Source organism: Taudactylus pleione, unplaced genomic scaffold (assembly GCF_031769625.1).
Source record: "Taudactylus pleione unplaced genomic scaffold, aTauple2 ptg000154l, whole genome shotgun sequence".
Lineage (NCBI taxonomy): Eukaryota > Metazoa > Chordata > Amphibia > Anura > Myobatrachidae > Taudactylus > Taudactylus pleione.
The window spans coordinates 19,698,714-19,724,260 of NW_028284556.1; the positions used below are offsets into that span (position 1 = coordinate 19,698,714).

At 44.6% G+C, this 25,547-nt stretch overlaps 1 protein-coding gene and 1 long non-coding RNA gene across 4 annotated transcripts in view; one reads left to right on the forward strand and one right to left on the reverse strand.

The window, feature by feature from the left end:
• Positions 1–12,021, forward strand: part of LOC148521930 (uncharacterized) — a 110,371-nt gene extending 98,350 nt beyond the window's left edge. For both annotated transcript variants that reach the window (XR_015878779.1, XR_015878780.1), the window contains exon 6: positions 11,677–12,021. This is a non-coding gene — a long non-coding RNA (uncharacterized LOC148521930). The remainder of the gene's footprint in view (positions 1–11,676) is intronic.
• GRM1 (glutamate metabotropic receptor 1) overlaps positions 1–25,547 on the reverse strand; it is a 485,954-nt gene that overhangs the window by 85,720 nt on the left and 374,687 nt on the right. For both annotated transcript variants that reach the window (XM_088474384.1, XM_088474385.1), the window contains exon 4: positions 18,959–19,194. In XM_088474384.1, the coding sequence (XP_088330510.1) occupies positions 18,959–19,194 (236 nt within the window). The remainder of the gene's footprint in view (positions 1–18,958; positions 19,195–25,547) is intronic.

Below are 25,547 nucleotides of genomic sequence, written 5' to 3' on the forward strand. Positions count from 1 at the left end.
AGGGGGCCAGGCGATGACGTTGCGAACCGTGATTGGCTCGTGGCAGCCATCTTTAAATTTCAAAAATGTTGCTGAGGCGCCATTTTTGAAATGGGCACCGCTGCGAACTCTTCAGTGATATCGAACTCAGACTATTACCGGATGATCAACATCTAAAAGGGACATCCCTCTATCGGTGATTATTCCCATCTATATACAGCGCACTGTCCTATGCTGATTATTTTGGCCTCCCAAGTGTTTTTCTTCAGGAGCTGTGCATACTCAAGCAAAGTATGGACTAAAAGTTGTGGGTGAGATCAGTGTCCCTTCTACTGAACAGAAATCAATTTTCTGTATTTTAATTCTTTGGCACAATCATTTATGTATATGAATAAATTGTAAATTTTTGATATCTAGATGATTGCTATACCTTGCTTTCATAATTTTTATGTTCTAACAATTTTAGTGCTACTTTTTGTTTATTGTGTATATCTTCAATGACAAGCCGTGATTGGCTCAAGACGGCCATCTTTGAATTTAAAAAATGGCGCTGAAACACCATTTTTTAAATGGGCTCCGATGCCGAACTCTACAGAATGGCTGGCAGGACTAGGATCCTCTCGGATCCAGGCCTACCTCCAACACAATACCGCCGCTGGGTCCGGCTGCCAACGCCCGCACCGGTCCCGTCACTGCCATCGCCAGCACCACCACCAGGTCCCACGACTAATGCCAGCAGCTAAGCTGGGATCCCGCCGCCGCTAACACCGGCTACCTATTCTGGGGTCCCAGCCACCACTAACGCCCGCTACCTTTGCCAGGTCCCACCGCCACTAATTCCCACAAAGGTCAGCCATCTTTGTGCACCCAAGTGAAGCCATGGTACACCCCAGGGGCTGGCTGGCAACTTTTAGCCTGGGGGGCAAGTCCAGGGCACTGGCCCATAAACAACGGCTTATCCTTAAATAGAGATTGCGAGGTTTCGCACGCAGACTGACCGCGAGAGCGTGTCCTAATCAATTGCTCAAATAGGGGTGTTTGTTTCAATACATACACTTAAATATAACATTATAAGAGAAAAATAAAATGGTGGATATTTCTCAGAAATAGAGACAACTTAGAGACCGGCCAGGGCCGATGCTAGGGTGTTCGGCGCCCCCCTGCAAACTATAAATTTGCGCCCTCCTACAAATGCGACAGACAGTGGATGACGCTCGGTAGAGGCAGAGGGTGACAGTCAATAGGTGACAGGCAGTGGGTGATACTGGGAAGAGACAGTGGGTGACACTGGGAAGAGGCAGTGGGTGACACTGGAAAGAGGCAGTGGGTGACACTGGGAAGAGGCAGTGGCTGACACTGGGAAGAGGCAGTGGGTGACACTGGAAAGAGGCAGTGGGTGACACTGGGAAGAGGCAGTGACTGACACTGGGAAGAGGCAGTGGCTGACACTGGGGAGGGATTAGAGGGTGACAGAAAGGGAAACAGGGAAAGGGAGTGAGTAATGAGAAGCAAACAGGCAGTCTTCACACCACACCGCTTCACACCACAGCCCCCATCAGCATAGCCACCCTCAGCACAGCCCCTCACATCACAGCCCCCTTCAGCACAACCCCTCACATCACCCCTTCACACGAGAGTCCCTCACATCACAGCCCCTCTCAGCACAGCCTCTCACATCACAGCTCTCCAAACGACAGTCCCTCACATCACAGCTGCCTTCAGCACAGCCCCTCACACGACAGTCCCTCACATCACAGCCGCTCACACCACAGCCCTTCACATGACAGTCCCCTTCATCACATCACAGCCCCATCAGCACAGCCCCCTTTACACCACAGCCCCTCACACAGTCCCTTTCATCACAGCCTCTCACATCACATCCCCCTCACATCACAGCCCTTCACATGACAGTCACTCACATCACAGACCTCCTCAGCACAGCCCCTCACATCACATCCCCCTTCAGCACAGCCCCTCACACCACAGCCCCCCTCAGCAAAGCCCCTCACATCACATCCCCCTTCAGCACAGCCCCTCACACCACAGCCCCCCTCAGCACAGCCCCTCACATCACATCCCCCTTAAGCACAGCCCCCTCACATCACAGCCCTTCACATGACAGTCACTCACATCACAGACTCCCTCAATACAGCCCCCCTCAGTACAGCCCTCCTCAGTACACCCCCCTCAGAACAGTCGCTCACATCACATCCCCCCTCACGTCACAGCCCTTCACACGATAGTCCCTCACATCACAGACCCCCTCAGTACAGCCCCCCTCAGTACAGCCCCTCACATCACATCCCCCTTAGCACAGCCCCCCTCACATCACAGCCCTTCACACAACAGTCCCTCACATCACAGACCCCTTCAATACAGCCCCCCCAGCACAACCCCCCCTCAGTACAGTCCCTCACATCACAGGCCCCCCTCAGCAGAGCCCTTACTTCACGGCTCTCCTCAACACAGCCCCTCTCATTTCCCCGCCAGCAGCCAACTTTGTTACTTACCTGTCGTGTCCTGCACAGCAGGGGACTGGCGGAGACATCGCAGGACTGGCGGCGGCAGCAGGTGAATTGGCAGTGACAACATGGGACTGGCGGCGTCAGCAGGTGAATTGGCAGTGACATCGCGGTCGGGACTGGTGGCAGCAGCAGCGGGGGATTGGCGGTGACAGTGCCAATGAATGGATAGGCCGGCAAAGTATGTGCTCAGGTGCTGTCTGCCTCTGAGGAGAGGAGAGGGGAGGAGAGGGGAGGGGAGGGACCCGGCCAGGGGGCAGAGGGGCAGTCGGCAACATAAACACTAAACTCAGTTGCAGCAAGCAAGGAGAGCGCCTCTCTAGCCTGACACCTCCCTGCAATGCATGCTTTGGCTTTGCTGAGTGTGTTTGCGCCGGCCCTGGGACCGGCCCAGCGTGGACCGGCCCGGGGGGCAGATGGCACCCTGCCCCCCGGCCCAGCCCGCCACTGGTACACCCCCTGTTGGAGGCCACACTGCTCAACAAGTTGAAGCTCCATATCTATATAATGGGGCATTTGTGAGGTAATAGTTTAAAAACTGTAACTTTCTCAATTACCTGAACCCTAAAAGGCCCTACACTGGAACAAGAGCTACCTAATACAATAAACCCCAAGTCTAAATTTGTCCTGTACCCTGCCTTATGCCTTCCCAAAAATCCCCCATAGGCTACAGCAGAAATGTGGTCCTAACTGAAAGTGTCAGAAAAAACTGACAGTTGGAACTTTAGATTATTCCATAATCCTCTTTTTTTTTTTTTTGCCCTGAAGTGCCTGCTAGCATGCAGCAACAAGTGACAGTTCTACCCATCCATGGCAAATTTCAGCTTGGCACATCCAATAGCTTTTGAGGTGTAGCCCCTTAAACACCATGCCCCTCCCCCTCCAGAATTCTCTATGGGAGAATTAAATTTTTTTCAATTCAGCCTTACTATAATACACACTCGCCGACTTGTCCTCTACAATGAAACTGAGCACTTTATTATTGGTACTTTACCTCACTCCTTGCCCAACCATGTTTGATTTTATTACACAGTAAGTTTTTTATTTCATATACTATATATTGATATACTGGAACTGTGATGTCATCCATATTCAAATGAACAAAATATAAACAAGAAGCATTGTTTGTCAAATTTAAGTTTGAAGTTATTTATTAAACATTAATACAATTTACTGCATATGCATTTAAAAACATATCCATACAATATATCCATATAAAATATTCAAATGAAAAACGAAAATATCACATATTCAAATATCTCCCTTAAAGCCACACAGGGCCGTAGCTAGGGTAGTGCGGCCGGTGCCATCGCACTGGCACCACAGGTCAGGGGGCGCTGTTTGGGCCTGTCAAATTTCTGTTTATTATCATTCTTGCTTGTAGCTTCCTCTTATTTGATCCCCAGCATCCCCTGGCCTCCCCTATCTCTTCCCTGGCCCTTCCCGATGAGGCCATGGCCCTTTTTTGGGTGCATTATGTCCCTTTGAAAAATGAGGGGGCGCCAATGATCTTTCTGGCACAGGGCACCAAAAAGTCTAGTTACGGCTCTGAAGCCACACATTGATGTTTTTAATAAAGTTCATACTACAAAGAGGGGTGGCAATTGGTCTAGGAAGCCTGGCAATTGGTCGGGGATGCATAACTTAATAACTTGAAGATTAGGACCCGGTTAGATCTCCCATTGGTGTACGCTAGGCAGAACTTTGACCTGGGGAGCCTGTTCTGGGCCTTCCACTGGATGGATGGATGGATGGATGGATGTGGATGAAAAGTTCACAGGGGTGGCAATTGGTCTGGGATTCCTAAATTAATTGTTTGTACAGAAAAAAATAATTTTTTTTTAACCAGATAAATTGATGACATTTTTGTCTTATGGGCTGGTGTGAAAAAAAATTTCTCTCTCTTATGCAAATCATCAATACGATAGATAATAACATAACATTTACCTTTACTTGCAATGAAAATTTTGTCAATTATTTGGATGTCAGGATTGCTAGGTCAGAGTTGGGCATTAGTACCAGTTTGTATACGAAACGCACAGATATGAATATCTTATTGCATGCCTAAGTCAACATCCTCCAGCCATGAAAAAGGGCTTGCCCTTTTCGCAATTTTTTAAGAGTTTGGAGAGTTACCACCAATCAAAATAAAGCCATGAAAGATATAGATATTATGTTTAACAAATTTCTTAATAGAGATTACCTGAGAAGTGATTTAGAGGCAGCAGATCAAAAGTGCTTTCCATCTCTCGTCAGCAATGTCTACAACAGAAGGCAACAAAATCACCCATATTTTCTTTTGCGAGCACCTTTTCTTCTGCCAGTCCCATAGTTAGGAAAACATTAAAGAGGTTTTGGCCAGTGGTTAGCTCTGATAGCAGCATTCCATCCCTCCGCAATATTCGCCTCATGAATTGTTATAAGCGAGACAAAAATCTTAGAGATTGGCTTGTTTAAAATGATGTCACAGATAGAGGTGTGATGCAAACACAACATTTTTTGTCTAGATCAGCAGGTTGCTATAGGGGCACAGGCTGCATGACCTGCCGTCATTTAGAAATAGGTGCATATGTCACACATCCACACTCAAGTGTTAAAATCCCATCAAACAAGTGCTAACTTGCATGACTACATATGTCATATACGTTATAAAAATGCCCTTGCAGGCTAGCATATGTGGGTGAAATGGTCTGTGCATTTTGAGAGAGGGCCACACAACATAGGGCTGCCATTAGACTGGCCCTCGAAGGTAAAGTAAGTGACCAGCCAGTCGCCCGGCATTTCGTGGCAGCTAGACATACATTGGCCACTTTGCGTTATAAGTTAGTGGATCATGTACCTCCACTAGTTAAGGGTGGCGATAGAGGTAGGAGGTTGTTGCAATTGGAGGCCACCTGGATTTATCGTCTCAATACTGTAGCCCCCTTCATGAAAACTTAAGCTTGGCATGTTTCTAATATTTGAGTCCAACATGTTCTACACAATGCTAATACATATATGCTCAGTTTTGTTCTTTGTAGTATTTTCAGTTACATATATTTGCTTTGTTTGGTTATTTTTGTGATGAGCCTATCTAAAAAAAAAATTCATTTTTTTCATACAACATTTTTTTACACATAATAATTGTATTATCAAATTATTATTGTTGCTCAATATTTGCATGTATTTCTGCTGGTTACATAGAAATCTATACATGTGATCGTGTTATTTCATAGATTGATTTTGTTTTTGATATTTACATATTTTTACAGTTGTTTTTCATGATAGCAGAATCCTAATTAAGGTAGTCTGTTAAATTGTCACTTTATTTCTTTTCTTTATGTGTATATATGTCATTGGTGTGCGCCAGTTGTTCTCCGTGGTCTCCATGATGATCACGGCTACACACTAGAGGTTTGACACCCCGGTACTTGTGTTATCTTTTGGAGAAAAGATGATTTTCTCCTGTCCATAAATAGCATAAGTTATCATCCCCCATTGAGACGGAATGGATATGAAATACCGGTAGTCGGGATGCCTTCTGTCAAAATACCGACAGCGGCATCCCGATGGTCGGTATCCTGACAGGGGTTGGGTAAGCATACTAACCCTCCCTCTTCTCTCCCTAATCCTCCCTTATTGAAGTCTACCCTAACCCTCTCTGCGCTGAATCGCGTCATCATAGCCCCTCCCCCTGCTTTACCATGGAGGTAATATTGGCATTATAAAGCTGGTGTGGGGCCACGATGACACAAATGTGCATGCCCACTTAAGCCGTCTCCACACCCCCTGCTGCACCGACATGGCGGTAAGTATGCACCACAGTTGTCTAAATTTTTGACTGGCTATATGTCTGTGCATCATTGTAGATTAGAATAACTGTAGTTGATTTTAGTGAAGTGTTGAAGCAAGACACATGTGCATTCCTTCTGTGCATCAGAAATTTATACAATAGCCTTTGTATTAGGGCGTCATTATGTGGATGAAAGAACAATTTTAAACATTGATATTTTTCCTCATTTCATAGAAGCTGCAGATCTAGATATATAGAGACTCATTCAGAGTTGGACCTTGCACACACCTCAATGTGTATCCAATAAAAAAATAGGCTTTGCACTATGTGTGTGGCAGACATTAAAGTGACTATAAATCCGCCTAATGATAGCATAAATATGTGGCTTAGCGGAGTAATATTAGTAAATATTACTGTGACCGGACGCCTTTCGCCTAGGCCATCCCTGGTCACGGGTTAGCGCTTTCGGACTCCCACTCACCGTCAGTGACCTCCTGTCACTGACTCCACCCACTGTGCCGTGGGCATTTAACGATGCTGCCACCACCAAACTCTACCATCGGCGTTTGGAACCGCTTTGCTGCGTATGCGTTTGATTAGCTGCGGACACACCTCCTGTTTCGTGTTGGCTGTTCCCCCCCGGATCCCTTGCAATGGACCAGATCTGCACGGTAGCTGGCAGAGGGCTAGAACTTGGAGACACGGAGCTCTTACCCAGAACAGCAGGAGAACGGAATAGCGTTTTGGCGCAATTCTGTTGGTCGCAGGATTGAGTCAATTGAAGTAACGGCGAACGGTGTTTATTGCTCTCAGTCTTAAAAAAGACCCTCCCTTCAGATTGAAGGGGAATATCAGCATACAAGATGTTACAGGAATCATACAGCAGGTCTCCTCCACACAGGATTTTCAAAGAAGTACACATACAGGGCTCACAGGCCCTCTTTTTAGGTCATTCTAACACACACTTCCACAGGGGGTAAGTCTGCCCTGTGGTTTCCAACCAATCACCTTAAGTGCATGACCTGTGCATGTGCTGGCCACATGCACATTTAACATTGTCCCCTATGGACAGTGGGGAGTGGTCACTCCCCTGAGTCTGAGACTACCTGGTGTTTTGGTCACCACCCAAACTTTAAACACAAACTGATTTATCATACATTATACTGTCTCCTAAAATGTTGGTATAACATTTCACAGGAAATGGTAAATGATATTCATCCTTATCAATCACTTTGGCATTTCCAACCTTAACACATTCAGCTTTTAGAAGTGGAATCCAAAAGGATCTTCTTAAAAACAAATTGTCTTTTCAAAAGGAAGTTCTGTATGTGAAGTGTTTGGCTATATGACACCATTCACACCTTCACACAGTAACCTTCCAGCCAGAGGTCACTGACCGCAACAGGTCTTCAAATTCATCAGTCCTCCTGCTAGTTTCTGCAGACACAAAGGCTGGTCATGTCATATTCAGGCATATATTCAAGAAGTGCATTTTCTCTACAAAATGTAAACCATATAGTGCATAGCCTATTAAACATATGTTGCTTCATGCACTAATGCATTGCAGATCAGCTGCAGTGCATTACAGCAATACATTTATACTTTAATACAGTTTATTATAAACCATGTGCAGTGTGCTTTTAAACTGTCCACTTTAATGGTTTCAGCGCTGGTCGCAGTGGGAGCTGGCTCTCCCTGTCCCGCAGCGGCCATGACACACTCTACCTACACTCCCCCAGTGCAGCAAGTCCAGGCCACGGCATATAGAACATTAAAAACACACTTAACACTCAGCGCGTAGCGCAGAGTATACATTTACAATGGGTGCCTGGCGCCTTTTTGTCCTTTTTAAGATGGCGGCACAGCACGGGGGTTAACCCCTTCACTGCTGTGGCAGCCATTAACCCCGTGTGGCCTGCCTCCGGCCACAATTACAAACGTCCAAAATAAAAAAAAAAGAAAGTTGTATGGGGCAGGGCAGTTGACAGCTGAACGGGGCCTGGGTACTGGCCCCATATGAAATAAAGATGTAATAATGCAATACCAGGCGTGCTGTGCGCAGCAAAGGTTAGCATTTGTCCCCATCAGCAGCTGACCTAGGCCCCCGTGTGGCCCGTCTGACAAGCCCGGCCCCGGGTAATCAGCACCTGCCACCCCTCTCACTCTTGACACCCCTGGTCCTAGTTTGAGTGGAAGCACTTTCAAATGATGACTGACCTATACTTCAGGATATACGTTAAACTCTGGATAAAAGTAATTAAACACAGAGTAACTGTACTCTTTCTAAAGCAGGGATTTGTGTTATACATTCTGGGTGTGATTTAGAGGTGCATGCAATCGCCAATGTGGCTGTATCTTTTTGTGGTGCAGCGGCAACGATAATATGCAAGTGCTAGTTTCTGCATATACCTTGTGTACTAGTTTGCACTAGGGGTGAGCGGGTTTGGATTTCTGAAATCCAAACCCCCCCGAGCCCCCCCGATCCGAGGCCGATCCGAGTCAGGCTCGACTTTTCCCGCCTGACTCTGATCTGAAATCGAGGCAAAACGTCATCATCCCGCCTTCCGGGTCTCGCGGGTTTTGGATCCTATATAAGGTACCGGTGTCGGCGCCATTTTCTCACTCGGCTGTGGACAGTGAAGAGGGAGGGTGGGAGTTAGGGCTGGCTGGGCTGTGTAGTGTAGTGTAGTGCAGAGTAGTGTTGTGCTGTGCTGTGCTGCGCTGTGCTGCTGTTGTCCATAGGGGCTGTGTCCACTACTTCAAAGTCCATAGGGAATAGCTGTGCTGTGCTGTGCTGCTGTTGTTAATAGGGGCTATGTCCACTACTTCAAAGTCCATAGGGGCTGGCTGGACTGTGTTGTGCAGTCAGTTGTCCATAGGGGCTGTGTCTACTCCAAAGTCCTGTGCAGTGTCCCAGTCCTAAAGGGGTGCTGTAGTGTTGTCCAGGGGGTGCTCTGTCCGTCAGGGGTGCTCCCCCCAAGTGCTAAAAAAAATAATATTTTTTCTGTGTTTGTGAATTGTGTGCGCAGTAGCCGCACGTGCATCAACAAAGTAGTGCCAAGCGTGCGTCTGTGTCATAAGTAAAGGGCTGGCTGGCTTGACCGTTAAAGGGTGCTGTAACCCCCAAAGTACACTCCAAACCAAATAAAAAAATATTTTCTGTGTTTGTGAATTGTGTGCGCAGTAGCCGCACGTGCATCAACAAAGTAGTGCCAAGCGTGCGCCTGTGTCATAAGTAAAGGGCCGACTGGCTTGACCGTTAAAGGGTGCTGTAACCCCCAAAGTACACTCCAGTCCAAACCAAATAAAAAAATATTTTCTGTGTTTGTGAATTGTGTGCGCAGTAGCCGCACGTGCATCAACAAAGTAGTGCCAAGCATGCGCCTGTGTCATAAGTAAAGGGCCGGCTGGCTTGACCGTTAAAGGGTGCTGTAAACCCCAAAAGTACACTCCAAACCAAATAAAAAAATATTTTCTGTGTTTGTGAATTGTGTGCGCAGTAGCCGCCCGTGCATCAACAAAGTAGTGTCAAGCGTGCGCCTGTGTCATAAGTAAAGGGCCGGCTGGCTTGACTGTTAAAGGGTGCTGTAACCCCCAAAGTACACTCCAGTCCAAACCAAATTAAAAAATATTTTCTGTGTTTGTCAATTGTGTGCGCAGTAGCCGCACGTGCATCAACAAAGTAGTGCCAAGCGTGCGCCTGTGTCATAAGTAAATGGCCGGCTGGCTTGACTGTTAAAGGGTGCTGTAACCCCCAAAGTACACTCCAAACCAAATAAAAAAATATTTTCTGTGTTTGTGAATTGTGTGCGCAGTAGCCGCACGTGCATCAACAAAGTAGTGCTAAGCGTGCGCCTGTGTCATAAGTAAAGGGCCGGCTGGCTTGACCGTTAAAGGGTGCTGTAACCCCCAAAGTACACTCCAAACCAAATAAAAAAATATTTTCTGTGTTTGTGAATTGTGTGCGCAGTAGCCGCACGTGCATCAACAAAGTAGTGCCAAGCGTGCGCCTGTGTCATAAGTAAAGGGCCGACTGGCTTGACCATTAAAGGGTGCTGTAACCCCCAAAGTACACTCCAGTCCAAACCAAATAAAAAAATATTTTCTGTGTTTGTGAATTGTGTGCGCAGTAGCCGCACGTGCATCAACAAAGTAGTGCCAAGCATGCGCCTGTGTCATAAGTAAAGGGCCGGCTGGCTTGACCGTTAAAGGGTGCTGTAAACCCCAAAAGTACACTCCAAACCAAATAAAAAAATATTTTCTGTGTTTGTGAATTGTGTGCGCAGTAGCCGCCCGTGCATCAACAAAGTAGTGTCAAGCGTGCGCCTGTGTCATAAGTAAAGGGCCGGCTGGCTTGACTGTTAAAGGGTGCTGTAACCCCCAAAGTACACTCCAGTCCAAACCAAATTAAAAAATATTTTCTGTGTTTGTGAATTGTGTGCGCAGTAGCCGCACGTGCATCAACAAAGTAGTGCCAAGCGTGCGCCTGTGTCATAAGTAAATGGCCGGCTGGCTTGACTGTTAAAGGGTGCTGTAACCCCCAAAGTACACTCCAAACCAAATAAAAAAATATTTTCTGTGTTTGTGAATTGTGTGCGCAGTAGCCGCACGTGCATCAACAAAGTAGTGCCAAGCGTGCGCCTGTGTTGTCGAAGCTGAATAATTGGCTGAGACAAGTTCAGTTTAAAATTTAATCGCGGCGACGCCATCTTGCGAATGGCTGCAAGATTCCATTTTGGAAATGAGATCGCAAGACACCATTTTTGTGGTCAGCGTCAATTCAAGTTATAACTCATCAGCTAAGAACAGATGGCAATGTTTTTGTTAACCTACCTAGGGCAACTGGAAAAACAAGCTTTCTGAGTAAAAGTAAATAAGAATAGACAATGGGTATTTTTACATACAAATTGGGAATCCCTGGATGCAGATAAAGTATAGTTGTGGCAATTGTAATATAATATCTACACAATTGGATTTGTCTGAATCCTAGACAGGATGGCCCCAAATTCCACAGCTTGAGGTGGTAAAACATTTGCATTTCACACAGAGTCTGTGAGAACAAAAGAGGTTTTGTTTTCCTTTGAACACACAACAGGTGGGGGCCTGCTGACAGAGGGCATGTAGAACTACAACCCTCAGCCATCCACACTGCTGGATGTTCACTTCGTGTATGAGAGATTATGCACTTAAATCTCACCCATTAATAACTAGCGTCCTTATATCAAACCCCGAATACTCACACACTACATATTCGCAAACAAGGTTCCATTAGCATCAAATTGTATGATTCAAGTTGGTTAAGTTAGTTTAAATGCTAAGAAATAGAGGTTTTTGATATCTAAGGTATTATACATGATAAGCAAGGTGTGTATGGTTTCATTCTGATGCGTACGCTTTTTACAGAATCCCGGTGTTATCGGTGGAGAGATCGCATCATGCAAACTCAAGTTACGGATCGCAGAACTTACAAGCAACAAAATGTTTAGTTGATGGAATGTTACAGGAGGCGTTACCAGAAAGACTCCGGCTGTTAGAGGCAGGGAAAGTCTATTTGAAACAACCTGTTAAATGTGTCGTTACATATGCTTCTCCTCTGGGAACCAATGAGATCAGCAGGAAGTTCTCCCTTTGTCCTGTTTCAGTCTGGGGGGGAATAAATACATGTGTCTGAACACTGGTTTGCCAGTTCATGCTGAATTTTGGGTGAACTGAGGATATCTAGTCAGAGGTCTATCTCTGGGTCCAGAGGCGCAGCGTATGTATAACTGTACTTGGGTCTGTATTATTTCCTTTTACGCCTAACTTGTGTATGTATAGATTACGTGAAACTGACTGTACTTTTACCTGAATAATACTTGTGCGTTGGAAACACAGATTCCACTCCTGTCTTTATTTGCGGTTATACTGCATACGCAATTAGCGTTGTGTTTAGAGGTTATAGGCAGGTTTTTGTCTTAGAGGTTCTAGGCAGGTGAATCTTAGAGGTTTATAGGAAGGAATATATTAAAAGGTTTATTGACAAATTCAACAGTGTCATAAGTAAAGGGCCGGCTGGCTTGACCGTTAAAGGGTGCTGTAACCCCCAAAGTACACTCCAAACAAAATAAAAAAATATTTTCTGTGTTTGTGAATTGTGTGCACTGTGGCTGCACGTGCATCAACAAAGGAGCAGCGCCAAGCGTGCGCCTGTGTCCCATAAGTAAAGAGCCGGCTGGCTCATTTCTTAAAGGGTGGTGTAACCCACAAAGTGCACTACTCTCCAGCAAAAATAAAAACATATTTTCTGTGTTTGTGTGCGCCTTAGCCGCATGTATATATCAATATAACATAAATGGAGGACCAAACTTTCTCCGATAAAAATAAAATAGGGAAAGATCAAGAACCACTTCCTCCTAGTGCTGAAGCTGCTGCCACTAGTCATGACATAGACGATAACATGCCATCAAAGTCATCTGCCAAGGCCGATGCCCAATGTCATAGTAGAGGGCACATACAATCCCAAATGACTAAGTTCAGGAAAATTACCTTGAAAAAAACATTTAAATCATCTGAAGAGAAACGTAAACTTGCCAATATGCCATTTACGACACGGAGTGGCAAGGAACGGCTAAGGTCTTTCCCTATGTTCATGACTAGTGGTTCAGCTTCATGTGACGATGGAAGCTCTCCTCCCGCTAAAAAAATCAAATGAGTTAAGCTGGCAAAAGCACAGCGAAGAACTGTGCGTTCTAAGAAGATATCACAAATCCCCAAGGAGAGTCCAAGTGTGGTGGCGGTTGCGATGCCTGACCTTCCCAGCACTGGATGGGAAGAGGTGGCTCTTTCCACCATTTGCACGCCCCCTGCAAGTGCTGAAAGGAGCACCCACAGTCCACTTGCTGATATGCAAATTGAAGATGTCACTGTTGAAGTACAACAGGATGAGGATACTGGTGTAGCTGGCACTGAGGAGGAAGTTGGCGAGGAGGACTCTGATGGTGATGTGGTTTGTTTAAATCAGGCTCCGGGGGAGACAGTTGTTGTCCGTGGGATGAAAAAGCCCATCACGGTCATGCCTGGGCAGAAGACCAAACATTCCACCTCTTTGATCTGGCAATATTTCTATCCAAATCCGGACAACAACTGTCTTGCCATATGTACCATATGTAAAGGTGAAATAAGTAGGGGTAGGGACGTTAACCACCTAGGAACATCCTCCCTTATACGGCACCTGCAGCGCGTTCATAATAAGTTACTGTCCAGTTCAGAAACTTTGGCTAAGACCGTAAGCATTCCAGGGACACCTAAATCCCTTTTTCCTGTTTTATCCAAGGAATCGGTGGGTGAGGAGGTTGAGGACGACATCTTGCCTCCGTAGAGCCAGTTTGTGCAGGGACACATTAATTGCCAGCTTGTTTTGTGGGGGCCCAAACGAACCAATCATTTCAGCCCCAGTCATGTGGCAGACCCTGGCGCTGAAATGATTGGTTTGTTAAAGTGTGCATGTCCTATTTATACAACATAAGGGTGGGTGGGAGGGCCCAAGGACAATTCCATCTTGTACCTCTTTTTTTTCTTTGCAGTATGTACTGTTTGGGGCCTTGTTTTTCAAACTGCCATCCTGTCTGCCACTGCAGTGTCACTCCTAGATGGGCCACGTGTTTGTGCCGCCCACTCGTGTCGCTTAGCATAGTCATCCAGCTACCTTGGTGCAATCTTTTGGCCATAAAAACAATATTGTGAGGTGTTCAGTGTTCAGAATAGACTGGAAATTAGTGGAAATGAAGGTTATTGAGGTTAATAATTGCATAGGAGCAGAAAAACCCACAAATTCTGTGATTTAAGCAGTTTTTATGCTTTTTTAAAAAAAAATACAGATCCAAAACACAAAACCCAGAACCCAAAACACGGAAGGGTGGTTTTGGCAAAACCAATCCAGATCCAAAATACGAAGAAAGATCCAGATCCAAAACCAAAACACAAAACACGAAAAGTGGCCGGTGCATACCCCTAGTTTGCACCTGAATGTGTAATCACAGAAATGCCAACTTTCAGTATACTAGAGACAATAGTGCATTGAGTTATTCATAAATGTGAAAGCTACATGATGGCATGTGGAAAAGTTATGTTATCTGTAGGACCTTGATTGCTATAATTACTTGGATATAGACTTTTTTGCATTTTCAGTATAAGAGGTTCAATTTGTGCCTTTATGAATAAACATTACAAGGCTGAATGAAAGAACATGAATCAATATGCTGCAAAGTATAAAACACTACTGTCAAACTTACAAATAATCTCTTCTAATGCACAGACACTTATGAAACAGTGCCATACTGTACAATATTAGATTAAGAAAGCAAAAATAAATTCTAAAAGTTATATGTTGTCACCTATGTTGCCTAAGTGGAGAAAAAAAAAGTAAAAAATGTCTGATGTCCACAGGGCCAGACTAAGGGCCACTTGGGCTGAAAATGATCAAGGACATATTATGAGAAGGGAAGAAGGTGTGACCAGTGCAGTGTGGATGTCCCAGCCACTGGTAACTATTTCATGCTCCTGTGGGTGGGAGCTTCTCACATGCTAGACATGCCCAAAGAAGTGCTGCCCTGCCCCTAACATGCTGTGGCCACACCCCCTCCAGGGGGGGCCTGGGAAGTGGGAAGTGGCTGTATCGGGCCCAGGATATCTCTTGGCAGCCCTGGATGTGGCCAGTGCTGTTTGGGTGTTGCCAGTTCCCTACACTATCAGTCCCGATGTCTCCATAAATATGTAAAAGTCGAAAAATTGCACAATTTTTGTGGGATAAATAAAAATTACAATGGTGGGGACAATGGTGGGGACAGTTAGACAGCTTGTTATCACCATACTATCATGATAATGGGCCTATTTTTATGTGGAGGCCTGGAGCTGTAATCCCATTCGCCCCATTCTTTATCCGGCTCTGGATGTTTATGAAGAGAGGCAGATATTGGCCATTACATACATTCTTAAAAAGATGGACATCAGATGGCTTTACTTGCACAGAGTTGTTTCATATTTAAAATGTTTTCTTAGTGTTGTTGCTGCAGTGGCGTCACAAGGGGGGTGCGGGGGGAGTGGGCCGCATCGGGTGTCACCCTCCAAGGGGGTGATACCAAAAGCAACGCTTATGCCCGCACACCCCCGCCGCCACATTCCCTCTGTGGCCACATAGTGAACTATTTTCCCGGATCCGCCCACTTCTCCGGCCACCACCCGCCCCTGCCACCATCACCGTGTTCAAAGTTGGTTCTTTTAAAAGAAAGCGCGCAGCGCGTGACTTCATGGTGTCACACTGCACTGCCGCCGCTGCTGAGAAAGAGGAGCCCACTGCCTTCCCACTCACCCGCCTGCCGCTGCCAGTCGTCCATTCACCCACTCGCCGCTGCCGCTAGAAGGCTGAATAAGAGGAGACGTAACCAGAAGGTAAGTATGAAAGGGCTGGGCTGGAAACAGAAAGGCAGGCTGGCTGGCTGGCAGGGGGCAAAGAGGTGGGGCCTGGCTGGCTGGACACAGAAGGGAGACAGGCTGTCAGGGGACACAGAGGGGGGGCGCATGCTGTCTGGGGACAATGAAGGGGGGCATGCTGTCAGGGGACACAGATGGGGGGAGCATGCTGTCTGGGGACAAAGAAGGGAGGCATGCATGCTGTCAAGGGACACAGAGGGGGGAGCATGCTGTTTGGGGACAAAGAAGGGAGGCATGCATGCTGTCAGGGGACACAGAGGGGGAGAATGCTGTCTTGGGACAAAGAAGGGAGGCATGCATGCTGTCAGGGGACACAGAGGGGGGTGCATGCTGTTTGGGGACAAAGAAGGGAGGCATGCATGCTGTCAGGGGACACAGAGGGGGGTGCATGCTGTTTGGGGACAAAGAAGGGAGGCATGCATGCTGTCAGGGGACACAGAGGGGGGAGCATGCTGTTTGGGGACAAAGAAGGGGGGCATGCTATCTGGGGACAAAGAAGGGGGGCGTGCTGTCTGGGGACACAGAAGAGGAACATGCTTTCTGGGGACACTGAAGAGGGGGCAGGCTGTGAAGGGGGCATGCTTTCTGGGGACACAGAAGGGGGGCATGCTTTCTGGGGACACAGAAGGGGGGCAGACTGTCTGGGGACACAGAAGGGGGGCATGCTGGCTGGGGACACAGAAGGGGGTGCTGGCTGGGGACACAGAAGGGAAGCAGGCTGTCTGGGGACACAGAAGTGGGGGTTGGCTGGATACAGAAGGGGGGCAGGCTGTCTGGGGAAACTGTTGTTTTATACCATATGATAATATGAACTATTGATAGCACGTTGTATTACATGTGATTTATGTGATTGGCTATAAGGGGATATAATGCATCTCTTGCTTTGGTGGTGTTTACAGTATAATTTAATTATTATTGAATGTCCGTAATAAAGTGCATTAACATATTTATCAGCAAATGTATACAGAACTTATTAGGAAATAGGCGTGTTACTTATCAAGTATAACAAAGCGGCCATATCAGTGAAAGTAGCAAATGGCTGTTTTGACTTATATGGCTGCTTTGTTATAATTGATAAGTAACATGCCTATTTACTAATAAGTTCTGTATACATTTGCTGCTAAATATGCTAATACACTTTATATTTATCGACATTTAAATATATATATTTTGCAACTTATGGTGGTGTGCTGGTCTCTATCTTACATTTTTGTGTGATATCTATGTCTATTGAATCCTTATGTGACTACAGCACCCAATAAAAATTTGAGCCAGGCTTGGGTGCGTTTTTTTCTGATATATAGACTTTTATTTTTTTAGGTGGAAGGGGGGGGGTGTCACCATGAGTTCTAGCACCGGGTGACACCAACCCTAGTGACGCCTCTGGCCGGGTGTCACCCTCTGAGGTGGTGGTGACAATAAAATGCCAGCTCCTCTGCAGTGACAGGGATTTGGGTGCTACACACTAACTTCACAGTACAGCTCCTAGTTCCCTGTCACTGAGGAGGAGCTGGAAGTTCAGGGAGAGTCTCTGGGGGCAGCTGGGCATCTCCTTAAGATCTGGACACGTCCAAAGAGTGATGAAACTAACGTGGAGGGGGTGCCATGGGGTCATGCCCCCTCCCAGTGAGGTCACACCCCCTTTTTGCAGCTGCCGCACTGGTTGTCACCAACCCCAGTGCCACAATTGAACAGAACCTATCACGAGCATTACAAAATATGTTTTCTTGACATATGAATGCACTTATCACCTTTGTCTCTCACCTTGATTGCCAGTCATAGAAGCATAGCATATACTGAGCCAGGAACCCAGTGAGTATTTTGCTGTGCCTGATTGTCCACCAAGTTTAAATTTGACTTTTTAGGAATGCTCTTTCATCTATTCAAATAAAACTCATAAAAACTTTTGTTCAAACTCTGAAGTGAATCAAATCATTAGAATTATACACTACTTCACATTTGAGAGGGAAAATAGTTTCCTGTATATCATCTGTATACTGTAATGAGAGCACAGTAGCATGAGAGCTGTTCAAATGACATAATACCAAACAAGGCCAATGCTAAACTGCTAATTCAAAAGAGATTTGCAATTATTACCATCATACCCTTGAATTAATTCTGCAAATCTTTAATACTCTTTAGGTTTTTTAAAATTTGGGTTGCCATAGTAACATGCCTCTTGAACTATACTGAAGAAACCTTAACAGAAATCATAGCTTCAGGTGGAAATAATTACCTTTTATGTCTTTACCTAGGATTTTCCAATTTCCAGCTATTAAATGTGTTAAAAAAATCTGAATTTAATGCACATAATAAAAAATGAACAAAACAAACCTGATGCTTGCATAATATTTTGTAAAAAAAAACACAGTTGGCTTATGGGTTGTTATGGATCACTGCAATTCAAACTAATTGGCTATTGCTCAGTTCTTATTAAAATATATTTCAAATGCAGTGTGAATGTTCATTGCAGCAGTTACTTTTCTATTTAATAGGTTGTTCTACATGGCTTAACAAATGATCCAAATTTAAAACAGTGCTAGTAAAGCCACATTTAAGAGAAATAACATTATCTGCAGAAATGTCTTTGCAGTGGTGAGACAAGTGGTTGTAAGTAATGGCCCCCATACATCAGCAATTGATTGCAGCAATCGTGCAATTTGCAATCGATTGTGTATAGAAATCTTTCCCTTTTTCAATCGACTGCAGATTGCAGAATTGCCACTATCGATTGAAAAAGGGAAAGATTTTTATACACAATCGATTGCAAATTGCACTATTGCTGCAATCAATTGCTGATGTATGGGGGCCTTAACATCCAAGGTGAAAGTAAAAATGCATCCAGTCCACCTGCATCCTATATTCCTTAAACTCTATTTATCAATTCCCCATTACTATTCCCACATTATGCTCATTAGTACCTCCACATATTTGATCCAGCCATGACCCAGCATTTTATACTAGAAATTTACAATTAGTACCCCATTCTCTGTGTGCAATACAGACAACTGGATTCAAGTGAACTATCAGGTATAAATTCTTTGGTGGATAGAATCCATTTGCTGGCTTGTGGACAAAAACACTCATAACAACAACCATTTGCATGACATAGAAAACATACGTTGGCCTCCGTTAAATAATAAATAATTGGTGTTCAACAGATATATGATAACAACATGACATACAAAAGTCTTAGAGAATGAAATAATTGCCTTACCTTTACATATCTTTTTAAAGTTAGGATTCTCTTGTGGATGTCCTGGAATACGACACTGGAATCGGTACTGCCAAAACTCACTAAACCACGGGTTTCGGGTATTAGTATCCAAACGTAGACTTAAAAAATAGTCGTCAAAGGACCTCACCTCTGGAGACTGAAGCTTTATAGTAATTCCTCCATTGGCTTCTGCTTCAAAGCCATCTATAACTTCATCTCTGTCCGCCCAGCCATCGCTAAAAAAATAAATAGGAAAATGGTTCATATATGAATATAAAGCCAAAGCTTAAATCACTGTAAACATATCGGTGGTCAATTATAAGGTTCAAAGCTGCATTATGTATGCAAAACATTACAGTGTGATAAAGAAACTGTATTTCCTATTGTCTATAATGTACAACAATGGTGGCAGAAATACTGTTGCTGCAGAGTGCCATGGCTATGGGACACAAACTTGAGGGTGGTCCAGTAATGTTTGTCCATCATTTGCAGGAGCCCTCTGCTCTGCTCTGCTCTGCTCTGATAGTCTGGGTATGTGTCGGAACATGCATCATGAAACCACATTTGGGCAGAGCAGGTAATTGTCTGGATTATGACTTGGCATTGCATGGTCATCCCCCTAATTTTACTGTTGGGCTCACTTTTGAGATGTTACATGCCTGTAAAATTAGCTGGGCTTCAAAAATCCTCATTTTGTGAAACAACCTCTGTTACACCACGATGAAGGGCTGCACGCCTAATCTGTTGTTTCGTGCAACCATAAGCAGTGGATTGTTCCTAAGGCTAATGTCACATAAGCTGAAAAATGCAAGAATTGTGTAACCAAAAGTAATGCAGTGTGTTGGAAGATACAAGGAATATATATAGATTAATATAGCCCACTGTCTCCCAAACTCATTCCTCAGGGGGCACTAACAGTGCATGGTTTCCATTTTTCCTAGCAGGTGCACAGGTGTATTCATTACTGGACGACTCATTTTATAAGATCCAAAGGAGGAGCTAATTATTTCACTTGTGATTCTGTGAGAAGACCTGGAAAACATGACCTGTTAGTGCGCCCTGAGGAATGAGTTTGGGAGACACTGCTATAGACTAATGACTGCACAGTTTAACCCAGAGGTTCCCAAACGTGGTCCTCAAGGCTTCCCAACAGTTCAGGTTTTAGCAATATCCATGGTTGAGCACAGGTGTTAAATCAAATTGACTGAGGTACTAATTAAGTCACTGGTGCTCAACCATGGATATCTCTAAAGCCTGGACTGTTGGGGAGCCTTGAGGACCCCGTTTGGGAACCTCTGGTTTAACCAATGCCCTTTTCTTTTAGCTACAGGTTACTGGAGTTCCAGAGCTTGTTTGAAATCAGCTGAACAAGTTTTTTTTGACACTCAGATGAAGATTACTTGTCTTAGATTATTTTAGGTTGAAAAATTGTTAGATGGAACATTTTTTATTTTTGTTAAATATCTATTATTTATATAGTGCTGCAAAGACTTATACATGGGGTTCAACAAACAACAAAGTGCCTAAGTAGAAAATGGTACAGACAAGAACATGACTTTATATATTTACATAATTACATAAGTGCAGTGTTCAAATGACATAACTACGTAGGGAATATGGGGAGAAGGCCCTCCTCATAAGAGTTTATTATTTAGAGGGGATGTACTTATGATACCTACAGCCGGCATCCCAGCTGATGAAATCCTGGCACCAGAATGCCACTACCCGGCCAGAAGACCGGCACCGGAATACCAACAGTAGTGGACATCCCAACGCTGGAATCCCGACAGCCGGGATGTCGATCGTAAGTATAACGGGGCTTGTTAGGTCTTTGCCGCAGGGGGGTAGGTTTAGGCATCACAGGGGGGTTAAGGTTAGGCTAGGGGAGTGGGAAGTTAGGATTAGGTAGCACCAGGAGTGGGTAAGGGTTAGGCGCTTAGGGGGGAGGGTTTGGTTTAGGCACCAAGGGGGGAGGGTTAGGTTTAGGCACTAACGGGGAGTGTTAGGGTGCGGGGTGAGGAGGGTTAGTGTTAGGATGCAGGAAAGGATGGTTAGAGAGAGAAGGGGGGAGGGTCACTATACTTATCAGACTCTTGTCATGATCCTGAGCATCGGGATGATGCTGTCGGTATATTGACAACTGCCGGGATTTCATACTGATACCATTTAGAGCATAGGTTCTCAAACTTGGACCTCAGGACCCCAAACAGTGCATATTTTCCAGGTCTCCTCCCAGAATCACAGTAAAATAATTAGCTTCACCTCTGGATTTTTTTAAATGTGTCAGTGAGTAATTAATACACCTGTACACCTGCTGGGTGACCCAGCAAAATGTGAACTGTTTGGGGTCCTGAGGACTGCGGGCCTGATTCATTACGGATAGCTATTGCAATCGCTGCTCTGTAATCGCATGCAGGTCTGCTGCGAAAATATGCTAATGAATGCTACCGCAATGCCGTCGCACTGCCAGCATAGAGACGCCTACTGCCTCCCACTTCCGCTATCTCACATCCACAATACCTTGCAGTCCTGCGTATAAATCAGAAACATTGAGTACCATCAGCCCCTCAAGCACAATTTCAACTGCCCTGACCTTACTTAGAAAGTGCTAACCTTGTTACACGCAGTACTCCTGCTGCGTATGCCGTCGCAGTGGCTAATTTAGGCATGGCCATGCAACGTCGTTCAAACGGACAAGCACGCCTACATTTCTTCAGCCACTCCCCCATCACCACCCCCAAACGCTGACGACCTGTCACCCACTCTGTGACGGCTTACCATGCTCTGCATAATCGCAGTGCGATCGCAGTGTAGCATTCGCGCATTGCGTTGCATACGCATTAGCGGTATTTAACAATCGGCCAACTGTTTACTCTGTTGAAGTTGCAATTCCTTAATGAATCAGGTCCAGAGTTTGAGAACCACTAATCTAGAAGATGGCGCAAAGGTAACAGCCTTTTGTCCTTTTAAGGCCTGATTCAGAGCCGGACGCTATTTGCGCTCGCTCGTTCAGAAAAAGGGGTGGCTATTCAAATGAACCGTTCGCTCTTTGCGGTCTGTTCACGCCTCTAGGTGTGAACGAGCGAACCAAACATGCGGTCGTTTTTTGGAAAACTATTTCCCCTGGCCACTCGCATCCTACGTCATGTCCGCTATTTATTAGATTAATCGAGTACATCGACCAGCGTATGAACTGCTCGCTATTCTTTTGGTTGGGTTTTCCTACCGCAATCTTGCGAGATGTTCTGACTATAAAATAACCCAGTGACATGGTCAATGACGCTGCTGTATTAATTATGCACACCCATAAAACGCCCATTTTGACCTTTAAGCATACCTGCGTTCGGATCACCACTCCCCGTTTTCAAGCACCTTCCCCTGTTACCACCCACAAACGCCTCATCCTGTCACTCAAATTAGCAGGCATTCGCTATTTAGCGAACAAACGATTTTCGGCCGCACTGACTGGTTCACGCATGCGTATTACGATCCGTACGCATGCGCAGTTGTGCAAACATAGCTCGGAACGAATGAGCGGTCGCTTACGAGCGGCTCTGAATCAGGCCCTTAATCCGTATACACATATAGATGTTAATTTGATGCATTCAAGACATGTTTTAGATGCATGAAAAGAACAGAACACTATGGTCTCTATGGGATCATATACATTCTTTGCTGCAGACGCATGAACCTCATAATTTGGATCACTCCATATCTGTGTTTAACTGTTGAATCTTGTTTTCTTCCTTGTTACACAGCACTATTTAAAGTGCACAGATCTTCATATTAATCATTGTAAATTACCAGCTTGATTTAGAACCTTTATAAGTTGTTTAATAACTTTGAGTTGATTGAGAAGAATTGTAACATTGCCAAGTCAGAAAAAAGTCTCAGAAAAAGTCCTGAGATTTTGTTTACTAAAGAGAACAGAACTGAATATTTAAAAATGCAAATTGATCTTCCTTTAATTGTATAATTTTAGAGATAGTTGAAACACATAGCACGTTCTGTAGCTTGTGCAATGAAACTTGTTGAAAAGCTATCAATACCGAAAACATTATATAGTATATGATTGCTATTTTAGTGGCATGCTGTAGCCGACATTTCCATTTCTAAACCCTATCTACTGTACAATTCATTCATTTATTCATTCATTCATTCATTCATTCATTCATTCATTCGCAATCTGGCTCTTCTACTGTAGCTTCATTGTAATTATAATATATGGGTTGTAAACACAAATATGAGGAGGGATAAAATGGCCACACTAGTGGCGGCAGTGTCTGGGTGGTAAAAAGAGGTCATCCACCTCCTATGAATATTGAGATTAAATAAAGATTGGGATATTATACAATCAACAGAAGGAAAACCGATATACCATTGATTGACAGTGTCTGGAACCATTGGATAATAAGTCCCTTTTAAAGACATTTCTTTTATATCACTCACATTACTAGTCCACCTTTTATATTATTGGTCTATAATATATGGGTGTTCACACCTTCTTGCAATAACAGTGTGTGACACTCACTAATAATTACAAAGTAGTTAAATAGTTTGTTTTGGTTGTACTACCACATAGCAAGACTGTTAAATGTGTCCTGGGGCGGGATGTACTATGCATTGCATTTGGATGCAGTACATCCCACCACTTATCGGGTACATACCGGCATTAATAACGCTGATATGTACCAAGAATTGCAATTAAAATTGCAAAGGACAGCTCTTCCAGAAAGGGTTGTGGTTTTTTTTGTATGCTTGTGTATTCATACATAAGGACACTGAAGCATGGGTAACAACTGCTATGCTGCTTTATTCAGCCATTTGCACACTATAGACATACTATAACACAGACTACACCCACTTCCCAGCATTCCCCATGGTCCTAGATTCAGACTTTCACATATAAGTAAGGGATAAGTCCTGTATCCTTCAGTGCAACAATTCAACAATGTAATATGTCAAGAACATCATTTAACATGTTTCAATTAGAGATGTGCGGGCTCGGTTTATTCAGTTCTTATCGCCAAATTATCACAAGTTCGGATTAATTCGGATAACTCTTATTGGCTATCCAAAATACGTGACAGCCGGATAGTCAATATGATGTCATTTTTGAGATCCGAACATATCCAAGAAAATCCGAGTAACACCAAACCGCACATCTCTAGTTTCAATGAGTCTTTCAGGTATGTGAATTTATCTTTTGGGTTCACACACAGTCTGTGTTTCATCAACCATGTTGGACCTTTCTTGAATCATGGTTTGTTCACCATTATCAAGATGATCATGCATGTCAGATCAAGGATAGTCTTCAGGGAATAGGTATGAATTACCGCCGGACCTAAGCCCAGTGTATGAAATACCGAAGCTGGAAGGCCGGCAGATGAAGATCCAGACGAAGGTAAGTAAGACCCATAACCCTACCCTCTCCCCCCCTAACCCTAACTCTCCCTTAGGGGTGCCTAACCCTAACCTCCCCCCCTAGTGCCTAACCCTAACCTCCCAATAGGGGTGCCTAAACCTAACCCCACCTCCCCGCACCCTAAACCTAACCCTCCCAGGGTGGTGCCTATGACTAACCCTAAGACCCCCCCAGGAATCCCTAAACCTAACCCTCGCCCCCTGCGGCTATCACCTCCTGACACCCCCTTACCTACGTTTGGTATGCGGGGCATCGGGATTTTGGCATGGGGCTAATAAAAGGTGTCGGTATTAAGACACCTATCATTAGTCCCATGCCAGGATTTCACTGTCGGGAAGCCAGTGGTCAGCATTTCAACCGCCAGCTTCCTGACTACATGCCAGTCTTCAGTCATGTTGGATCTTAAATCCACCCGATTTCTTCTTACTTCTGTTCCACGCTCTGTGCGTATAGTATGAGATCTTGGTGCTAATTGTGCTTGCACAGTACCTTTCTGCATCCAAATGCCTTTCTCATGGTCTCTGAGATGGACTTGGTCACTCGATCTAAGATCAGACAGGCTTTTTGCTCATCTATCATGGAATAGTTTTTGTTTCACCTGTTGTCATTCCTTACTCAGTCTGACTAAAGTTGAATTATGAATTTTAAGCAGTTCATCATGTATTGGAAGATTTGCTCTAATCCTTCTTCCCATCAGCAGGTGTACTGTGCTAGATTAAGAGACCTTTGTAGAAATCTTCTTTACCTTTCTGTGCTTTTTTCATGAGACTCTTTACAGTTTTTACTAAATTTTCCACCAATCCATTTGACCGTGGGTAGTGGAGACTTACTTGACATAGTATGGACAAATTCTTAATCATCAGCGAATTGTCTAAATTCAGCATTGGAAAACTGAGGACCATTGTCAGTAAACATTTCCATAAGAACACCATGCCTTGCAAAGATTGACTTAATTTTGATTACAGCTTTACTAGTAATTGTATGTAGTGTCTTGACCTCAGGATAATTAGAATAATAATCAGTCACGACAATGTACATCTTGCCATTACAATCAAACAGATCTGTGCCTATCTTCTGGTATGGTCCCTCTGGCACTGCATGAGGACTCAGCGGCTCGACTTGTTGCTTTGGTCTATACATAAGACATTACTCACATGTAGCTGT